This window comes from Pezoporus flaviventris, unplaced genomic scaffold (assembly GCF_033815535.1).
Source record: "Pezoporus flaviventris isolate CSIRO_AGI_PZ_B2104156 unplaced genomic scaffold, CSIRO_AGI_Pfla_v1 ptg000031l, whole genome shotgun sequence".
In the NCBI taxonomy this organism is placed as follows: Eukaryota; Metazoa; Chordata; class Aves; order Psittaciformes; family Psittacidae; genus Pezoporus; species Pezoporus flaviventris.
The window spans coordinates 22,974,113-22,984,540 of record NW_026892579.1 but is presented as its reverse complement, the minus strand read 5'-3'; the positions used below and the strand labels follow the sequence as shown (position 1 = coordinate 22,984,540).

General features: G+C 43.7%; 1 protein-coding gene across 1 annotated transcript; it reads right to left on the bottom strand.

Moving 5' to 3' along the window:
* Positions 1-3,307: 3,307 nt before the first annotated feature.
* Positions 3,308-7,283, bottom strand: LOC133272859 (cytochrome c oxidase subunit 7A2, mitochondrial). Its single transcript, XM_061460461.1, has 4 exons — positions 7,240-7,283; positions 5,924-6,013; positions 4,405-4,489; positions 3,308-3,535 (listed from the first exon to the last, which is right to left on the bottom strand). The coding sequence occupies exons 1-4, from the start codon at positions 7,255-7,257 to the stop codon at positions 3,477-3,479; spliced, it is 252 nt and encodes an 83-aa protein (XP_061316445.1). The 5' UTR covers positions 7,258-7,283; the 3' UTR covers positions 3,308-3,476.
* Positions 7,284-10,428: the final 3,145 nt, after the last annotated feature.

Sequence of the window (10,428 nt, the reverse complement as noted above, 5' to 3'; positions counted from 1 at the left end):
TTAAAAAAATAATTGCACAAGCATGCACATGAAAAGATACGTTTGTTTTGACTTACTCATCCCCTCACTACCTTATTTAGGGTCAAGTCAGGTTGATCAGATTGATTTTGCCTTTGGAAGTCTGATTCACCCTTTATCTGTTTAATCTGATTATTGTTTGAATTGTTATTTCTCTTACAGTAGCAAAAACAAGTTGCTGGGTTTTTTCCATTCTGCCAAAGCTGGCGCATTACGAACCTTTGTTAACCTTCAAGCCATATAACTTTAAAAGCTTAAATAATACAAAATAGGGGGAAATGGAAGAGATGGAGTACTCATTGCCTATCTAGCAGAAAATTCCCCCCATGTTTTTGGAGTGACAATTAAAACAACCCAGCTCAGGAAGCCAGGACAGCATTCCTGTGTCCTCAGCTCCAGGAGGTTTTCCCATCCTTTAAAGCAAAATATAAAAAAACCTCATAGCTATCATTTCTAATAAAAGTAACTGAAAAATAAATTTTACATGAATCTGAAAGTAAAGTTTACAGGAAATGTCTTTTGCGGAAGATACCACATGTATTGCCTAAAGACAAATCAGAAGTAGGACAGCAGTAAGGGAGCAATATTGTATATCAGTATAATACCTAACTCCAGAAAATACTGATTTAAGGATGGTAATTGAGCACTACAGTAGTAGAATCAGACAAGAAGAGCTCACAGTTTGGGTGTGTTAACTGCTACCAGTCTATGACTTCATAACACCAACCTTTTCAATTTTTTTTTAATGGATCATTTCTTCACATTAGCAAGGAGTAATAGATGTTGCTTGTTTTATTTTCTGCTTCTCATAAAACGTCAGGAGGAAGATTGAAGATCTTCAGATACTTCCAAACACTTTATGGTAATTTTTAGCCCTACAGAAGATGCATAGCCCTATTTTTGCATTTTCCCAAAGACAGTACAGGCAATATAGATGCTTAGTTTACACCTTCTGGCAGACTGGGATGCGGGCATGCCTGCAACAAATTACACATACAGAGGGAACCGTTAGATGGGAATTTCCCCACTAGCTTTGTAATGCAGTCCCAGAAAATGGTGTTGAGCAGCTGACTGTGGGTCTTGTTTGGTTTTGTCCTCCTACTGTTCCTGCAGCAGAAAAGATCCAGATATGCTGGCAGACCCATGGCTTGCGTACGCCACCCCGTGAGCCCTCGGAGGCAGCACAGCAGTTTTTTGTCATTCATTTAAATGCTTGCATTTACCCGACGTGCCCTCCCGCCAGGGCTGCTGCCTACAGCATAGCTTGCGAGCCAACACATTCCTGAGACAGCAGATTCTGAGATGCGGTTGATTTCAAGAACAGCGGCTGCACGTTCTGCTTCAGTTGCACACAGAAATGCACGTTTACCACCCAGCTCATCGCAGGGTTTCTGTTATTTAAACAATTGCTCTTCAAGATTCGTCACGATTCCTGCGGGTGGGAAATGATGTAGGCTTTTAAAGATTCTGATCTTTCCTTACACTGCCTTCCAGATGCCCACCACTTGATCCACATCTTGGTAGTAACCCTGGGCACATGGTAGGAGCTGAAGCTTTACCAGTGTCACAAGAGAGCAGACTGATTATTTTGCATGTTGTGAAGTACAGCTCACTGTGCTGTGAGGTTTCTCATCCTTTTAGGCATTAATGATCCTTCCCAGATAAACTGTACCCCATGTCCCAGACCTTCTTCTGGGACATCCATCCAGGCAGTTCCTACTCTTTTGGTCATGAAGCTGGCCAAACCCACCTATGCAGAGAGTTTACCATCAGGGGTATTCCCCCACTCTTCTTTAAGATTCTTGATTCTCCTATAGAGTTCTGAGTACACTGGCCCTTCTTTTCCAGTTTGCCTCAAGTTTAACAAGCATAATCTGGTTCTCCAGGATAGCAACTAAAAGCTCTAAACAAACGTAACCCATAAAAGGCTTAAAATAGTGCCTTTTATTTTAAAGATTTTCATGCTAATTTTCACATTTTGGAAAACCCACTGTTTCCTTGAGAAGATAAACAAAAGGATTATTTTGATGTTCTCGGATTTAGAAGCTCTATTTGTTGCAGAGTAAACACCAGACTTTCAGTGCAATAACCCATAAGTAGCAACTTGTGGAAGAAAGGCTACAAAAAGCACAATGGTGTTAGGAACATAAAACCTAACTAGGGATGCACAGCTAACACTGGTTCCCAGAGATGTCCTTCCACATAATTGCAATAGTCAAACTAGTAAGATATCCAGGTACACTTCCTAGAAGCAGTTATCATAGAGCAGGCACTTTCACTGACAGCATTAGCTGCTTCAGATATAAGGCTTGTTCCTAAGTACATGACAGCAGCTAATAGTCATTACTGGGTATCCCTGCCTAATTCTAGACCACAATTTTTTCTCCTCCGAAGACAATGATGGCTCTCCAGTTTTATTTGTGGCTGTCAGTCTCGTAGCAAGCTAATACATACCCCCTCGCCACCGAAAGAAGACAACTTTGGAAAGGATCATGATCAAACCGTTAGCGTTATCAGCCATTTGTTGTGTTCTTTGCATACACAGAGAGCTGTCACAATTCTGCTCGTGAACACTCCTCAACCAAGTTATTGTTAAGGTACATAACCTAACTTAAGGCACACAGTTAAAACTGCTGCCAAAAAGCTTGGAATGATGTAGCAGTAATGACACTGGAGCAGAACTGACAGCAATCCCAGAAACCATAGTGTTTACTGAGCTTAGAAATCTTCATTCTTTTCAGGAAATATGACATTCCATTAAGCTGTAGCAGAGAAAAGCCTCTAGAAAAAAATGTATTAAATGAAGGTGCTGAACCCAACTGAGACTACTTACAGCTGCAGAGGACAGTGTTACCTCTACACAGTAAAAACTAACCTTATTTCCCCTGCCTGTCCTTCCTAATGAGCATGGCTGCACTTTTCCATTGTAACGCCCATCACAGGAGCCATCCCAGCCTGTCTCTGTGGTGCCAACAGGATCATAGCCCTGCAGGCATGTGCACATCTCTAAAGCCTCTCACTTGCTCTCCATGCTATGTGCATTTGCACAGAGGCATTTAAGCTGGTCCCTGATGAAGCTGACTTACTGGCCAGAGTGACTGGAATTCCTTTGTACTGCACTTCAGGTGCTCTCCTGCTGACCTGTGATCCCACTCCAGGCTCTGGGCATCTGCTGGCACTGGCATCAAACTGGCAGGAGTGGGATGGTGGGTTGCCTTCCCCAGCAACTTGAGTGTAAAGCCCTCTCCACCAGCTTGGCAAGCCTATGATCAAAGATGTTTACACACAATACAGTCCAAACCACCACACCACCGTGTAAAACTGCTTTATTGATTGCAGTTAACATGTTACAGTTAAATTATGATCCCAAGCTTTAAGCCAGCTGCTTATAAGCTCCCATCATAGTCACATGGAATTGGACGAAGAGATGCTAGCCACTGAGGCATCTTGAACTGGAATCATTTCTGCTTCTTGGGCATTGAAGCTACAGTCAGAACATAAAAAACATAGACTGTTCCTGAAAAAAAGACAAAGAAAAGTTATCTTCAGAGAGGTAAAAGAATTCCTTTCAAGTCAGCTTTCTTTTCCCAGTTTCTTCCAAAAAGAAATGCTGACAATAAACAGCTGGAATTCAGACACAACAAATTTCCATAGCCAGGTCTCCATGATTTTTACTTTGGGGGAGGGGGCGGGGGAGTAGGGGGAACAATTTATGTTTTAGGGAAAAAAAATAAATCCTTAAATACTTCTCCATAGACTGCATAAAGGACAGGAAAATAAAAAAGGGGGAGAGGCATATTTGTGGAACCTACACAGACAATCATGAAGTAATGGTTACTCATTCTTAAAGCAACTGAAATGAAAATCTATCAGATCAACATATTTAAGTTAGAGGGTACCACAAAATTATCTATCAAGCAACATAAAGGTTAAATATATGCAGTATCATGCAGCTTGGATATATTCCACAAGCTTTCACAGCACATGAAGTCTCAGCATAACAAGTATTGCCCAGCACTGAAAGAAGTTAGGCTAGTGAGAAACCTGGTGTATGTGTGCGCTGTAATTACATTTTACTCCTTTCAGAATAAGCTTTGCAAGTAGTTCTAGTTTTCTGTAATACCACACATGAATTCTGAAGGAGTATTCAGCCCATAGGACTATCAGTCGGGGAAAAAAAGCCATCTGAAAAGCTGAACTTGAGAAAGCACAGATATATATATTTAGGATAACCACATAGTTTGTTTTCTCCCCCCTCTACATGCATTTTGCATATTCTGAAGAACAGACTGAAAGACTTGCGTAACTATTTACAGAGGGCACACCAGTCATGTTGGAGATTGTACCAAAGAAAAAGTAGCATAAATATTTTAGTATTAGCCTTACCAACAACTGTGAGACCCATGGTGATTTTATACAACACATTATCCATTACACCACCTTTGAGATGCACTGGGAGGCCATTATCCTCCTAATGGAAACAAGGGGCAAAAAGAAACTATTTAAATACAGTTCTTGCAACATCATGTTCATGTAACAAGAATTACCCAACACAGGAATTACTTCCCCAAATTATCTGTCCAACAACCAAAAGACACTGCACCTTATTTAGATTCGGCTTTGTCTTCCAAACTTTCGCTCTGGTACCAGATGATCACTCACTAGGGAAGTAGAGTTGATGTGTACATTTATCTCTAAAGCAGTGACTGACAGATGCCTAAACACTTCTGATGCCACTTGCCAGGATACAACCACCATCCCTAAAAACTTCCCACCTCCAGCTTAGTCAATCCCTGCTACAGGGAGCAACAAGGGTAGGAGCTTCTGCTGTCACCTGCTGTCATTTCTCTGTCATACAGCAAAATGTTCTTCTCTGCATGAAGTAAAATGCCTAAACATAAGGATCTATGTGATCTTTACCCTTCTCAAGCACGTTTGCACTGCTCTGGAACTGCAGCCGGCCTTCAAGGCTGGTGACCTGCATGCCAGCCCAGCTCACCTTGCTGTCCAAGAAAGGAATGTGAGGAGGAAGAGACCTCCAGCAGAAACAGAACCTCTGACCTCCCATCATCAACATCCCACTACCTCTTGGCTTGCAATGAACATTGTGCTCCTTAGGCAGTGTCCCAACATGACTGGCTTTCTCCTTCATTTGGAAGGAAAGCAACAAGACACAAAAACTATTACACTGAGGCTTCTAGCCCTTTCACATCGCTGAAGCCCAGTCTAGTCTATCCTCAGTACAAAGCTACTGCTCCAGGTTATGGCTCACAGCTGGGAGTATGCTTGAGTATCCCCTCCTTTGGCATTTGAAGAACCACTGGTTCTCACTAGGTGGCCCTATCAATCAGGAAAAGAGTAACTCAGAAGTTATATTTAAAGATTCAATATTTTTTTTTAAGTGAATCCAATCCCTTAAGACCTTTACTGCTTTTACAACAGAGAAATACAATAATATGACATCCTCATTAAGAATTCTGGGGTTCACCTATGAGCTGTGGATATAGCTGTAAGATTGCAGGCTTAACTTTTCATTGTACTTCTGTCCTCTCCCTGTTTTTCACTACTTGTTCTTAGGACATACTCCCCCATCTCATCTCATTTTAGAGTACTTTGTCTTTATTTATGTACAGTACTTACTGCCCATAAGAAACTTAGGTACAAATCATTTCAGAGTAAAATAACCTAAAGAGTCAGAAGTATGGATTTACAAATACTCTTCATCTCTGTAGGAAATAACTGCCATTTTCAAGCACTGTAGTCACACTACAGATTCCAAAAGCTCACCTCTCAGATGTAAAGAGGACTCTTAACAGTTCTTTTGAAACAAAACACACACAATGATGATCTACTAAAGCAGTGTTATTCTTTTAACATTATCCTACTATCAGTGCTCATTCCCTACCTGAAAAAGCTTCTGCTTCTCAGGAACTCTATTTATAAGCTGCCTGTGGGAAGCAGTGCTTATGGTCCTCTGGGAAATATGGCGAAGACCCTGAAATAAAAGATAAAAAGTTTTCTAAAAACAGTGTCATTTTTCACCTACATTCAAACTGGGTAGAAACAGTTTCTTTAAAGGTGAGATAGAAATCGAAGAGAGAGGAAGAAGGTCTCAAACAAACAAGCAAGCAAAACTTCACCACCCCTCCCCCCCCCCCCCCCAGTTCCGTATTCAGTCAGTTTTTCAACAGACTATGTAAAGGACTGATTACCTAAAAACGGAGAACTCGGGGAAATTACTTTCAATAAGATACAGCAGATTTATGGATCTACAGCATAACCTTCATAATTAGTATCCTCTTTCAGGAAATCTCGACCTCTGCCGCTTAGATCTGAGTTTTAGGCACCATTTACTGTGTCTGACTCTAGCGATGGGGACAGTATTTAAGACACGTCTCCGCAGACAAGGATCTCCTGTCGCAGCTGCAGTTCACCTGCTGGCCGCCAGCACAGGAGCTCACCTTCACAGAGCTGAAGAAGACACTTCTCCCCTTATCCCCCCCCTCTCCCAGTTTAAAGGTACCCTGCGGTGTCCTCAGCCAGGAACTGTTTCCATAGGCAGACCATACAAGTGCTAGTAAGCACGGGTCAGGCCACCAAACCGAATGATCTGTAATCCTCCCGGTGGCTCAAAGTCTGCTTTCGCAACAGGTCACGTCTCAAAGGCAAGAGCCAGCTGTACCTCTTAAGCTGCTCGCAGCCCAGTCTCCTTCAGCCTACACTGGTAACACCGATCCTCCTCCACAGAATTACCACCACCACCAAAGCGGCCGCAGCGCAAACATCCGGGCGATGCCAGTTGCCACTAAGGGAAAAACGCACCTCCCCCCGTCACCCACCCTAATACAAGCTTACCTCCTTAGAGACGGGCTTAGGGTGCCCCAGACTCAACTCTCACCCCTTCAAGGACGCAAAGCTCGGCACTAGGTGGAGCGAGCGGGCCAGGATCCGAAATGTAACACTTCCTCCCTTCGTGCTCCCCATTCCCCCCACTCCTCTCTCCCGAAAGGCTCCTCCAGCAGCACCCGGAGGCAGCACCCGGCAGGCAGGTCACCGGGCAGCCGAGTCCCGCTGCCTGGGCGGGCGCCGACAGCCCCTGATGGAGCCGTGTCCCCACATAACCCTCCCCACCCGCCCTGCCGCGCCAGGCTGGGCTGCGCTGCGCTGCTATCCCCTCCCTTCCCTTCTGCCGTTCGGCCTGCGCCGGCCCGGCACCCTCACCAGCAGGTTCCGCCACATCGCGGCTCCTGGTCCCGTCACCTCCCGGTCCCGTCACCTCCCGCCGGCAGCAAGGGCAGCGGAAGCGGAAGCAGTCCCTACGCACACGCAAACCGATGGTACAATAGAGGCCGCCGCGGCGCGCCCAGAACGCCTCCGCGGAGCCTGCAGCGCCGCCCCGCTCAGCCAGCCGAGTCAGTCCTCCGACGGGAAGGAGGGTGGTAGGCGGAGATGGAGCGGGGGGCATGGGTGCCGCTCAGGTGCTTGGCGAGAGCCCTCCCCAGGCTGGTCTAAGAAAGGCTGCTCCGCTCGCACTCCCGTGACAGCCTTCCCCCAGTAAAACAACGGCGGAGGGCGGCAGCGCAGGACAGCGCAAACCGCTGCCGCAGGATCCTGTGGCCACTTCTTGCCTTCAAAGGGCACACTGGCACATCCGTGACAGAAACATCCCTCAGCTGCTACCTGTTTCAGACCCCCAGAGGGCTGGATGCGTGCCCCAGAAGAGTACCGCAGGGGCTCCCACGCCACCCATCCCCTTTGGCCATCATGGAGGCAGGACACAGAGCCAGGCAGAGCCTGACCCAGCCAGGGGTGTCCTACACCCTTGGGACAGATGTGGCACCCCTCATTCAGCCACTACACACACACACACACACACACACACACACACACACACACACACACACAAAAGAACCCTAAAATATGTATCTGCTCACTGCCTTAAACTCCCTCAGTGGCGGGGACACCGAGTACTTCAGAAATGAAAAAAGAAAACCCAACCTCATTTCCATGCTTTACAATATATAATTGCAGTGAATCAACACCAGATTTGTAGGAAACACAAGCCTATTCACTTTTGAAGGAAGACTCCATTTGCCCTTCAGAAAAGCGCTGTGAGGAGCCTGTGGTTTTCCCTGCATTGCAGATCTAGCCCTATAATTGCATCTTCTCATGCTTTTAACTATACGCTGAAATACAGTGCTGTCAGGAACACCGCTTCCTGGCTTTGCGGCAGCTGCAGTGCACTCAGTTCTTGGCGTTACACTGTTTTTGCACTGGTGCCAAACCTCATAATGAATAATATGTGACAAACACTGCAAATTAGTGCCCAATCTAGTATGGAAATAACAAGGATCGTATCTCAAAGCATAGCACTTCTCAGCCTGAAGGGCTGCCCCAGAAAGAAAGTGAAAATGCAAAGATGAAGTATTAATAAGTATAGTCTTAGCTGACTTGGAATTATTAAAAATACCATTTAGAAAGCAGTCATGGAGAAATACGATGTGTTGTAACAGAGGAAATTGGATGCATTATTTAACAAATAGTTTTCAACCACTCACCAGTGCTATTACAGAATAATACTTAGAATCCATAACTACTACTGCAAGATGGATTTCCATTCATTCCTCTTACAGTCTTTCTTCTTGTAACTACATATAATATTTGCATTCTCATTTTTATACACAGTTATATTTAGATACTGGCGAAAGGATCATAATCCCCAGATAAATGATTATTGCTTAATTTCTGCTGCATGGGCCATTTCCAGACAGGTCTGAACCTGAGCTTCAGTACTATTGCCTGTCAAGATACACTTTACAACCAGAAAGGCCATACTTACAGCTTGGCATTGGGGTTACGTGCCAATCAAAGCTAAAAGATGGCTGCTCAGAGAAAGCACAGCTGGCGTCTTCAGTGTTGGCTAATTTATGAAGCAATGAAAACTTGAGGGGAAGAGAGATGGCATCCTGCTGCCTCTGGCTGAGGGTATTTCATTAGAAGGAAACTCAGACTTTTTCCTAACTGGATAGAGTAACCTGCACATGTATTGTATCGCAGAATAATACAACTGTTAATGAAAACTCACTGTTAAACAATTTTGTTTAAGCTAGACTCAAAACAAGGCTGCTAATCTGTATGTTAAAAAGCATTTATCACGAAAAAATGTTTCGCCTCTTAAATCAGTAATAGAAGGGTATGTAAACCCTGCTAGAGATCACACAAACAGCTAACATTCAACTCAGCTGTGGAAGTGGAAGCCCCTGGTGCAGCACAACAGCTGAAAATGACCATTTTTTTAAACCACCTCCTCCTCAGTCTTGCTTGCCCACTGGTTTAATTTTCTTGCAAACAAAATAATTGGCTAACCCAGTTAAAAGCTACATTGTGTATGAAGAGAGAAAACACGCTGTATTCTATCTTGGTATAAGCATTTTCCAATTTTTATAATACACTAAAATTGCATTAGGAGAACTTGCTGACAGCACAAAGATCTGACGCTGACAAGCATCTGTTGTGAAGCAAACACTAACTTCAACCACATAAACCCAAGCCTTACCAGGCAAGCCTAGAAACAATAGTATTTTCGATTCTTCCACGAATGTCACAGTCCAATCTTTCCTAGTTTCATAACAGAATCAGTGAGGTCACTAATTATATTCCCGGCCCTCTAACTCCACTTAAAACATCTCACCATTCACAAAATCTGGGCACAATCCTCAGGTACAAATTCAATTAAACTTGCACATAACTCCCAAGTCCAGTTTGCTTGAACTGTTTCTGTCACCTGTAGCCAAAATCAGGGTCCAGTGAGAAAAAACTCCACATACTTCCAATTTTACTTTTACTTTTTGAGCTTTAGTAATGATTGACTTACACTTCTATTCCTTTATTTCATTTCCAACAGGAAATGAGAAAGATAATTTTCCAATTTCAGACTTTCTAGCAGCAAATTGTGTAATTCAAATGATGGACAGTATTACTTTATTTTCAAACACAGGCTCAGCATGCTTGGAATGAGAGGCTTACAGGAAAGGCAGTTTCTTATTTGAGACTCATGTCACCTAAGGACATGCTTATCAGGCCATTTCATAATGGGCTTTGGTCTTAATTGAAACTGACAAGCAAGATTAGACTTCACATTTAGGCACAGAAGGCAATACGATGACTGGAACAGATTCCATAAGCTAGAATGTAGGATATTTTTACATGAAAATACTTGTGCTGATCTGAAGAAAAGTGAATACTAAAAAACCAAACCAACCAACCAACCAACCAAAAAAAGCCGGACCCACAAAAAACAAACAAAAACCCCACCAAAAAAACAAACACACAACAAAAGAAGCAAACAAAAATTTTTTTTGCAACTGAGCTTTCTACCTCAGAAATTTCCATTTTCACACTGTTAGAAGC

Excerpts from the sequence above, each read along its gene's own strand:
- LOC133272859 (XM_061460461.1), bottom strand. Across the intron at positions 4,490-5,923 it reads AGAAGCAGAAGCTTTTTCAG|GAGGATAATGGCCTCCCAGT; the intron begins GTAGGGAATGAG and ends TGTTTCCATTAG. Across the intron at positions 3,536-4,404 it reads CATGGGTCTCACAGTTGTTG|GAACAGTCTATGTTTTTTAT; the intron begins GTAAGGCTAATA and ends TCTTTTTTTCAG.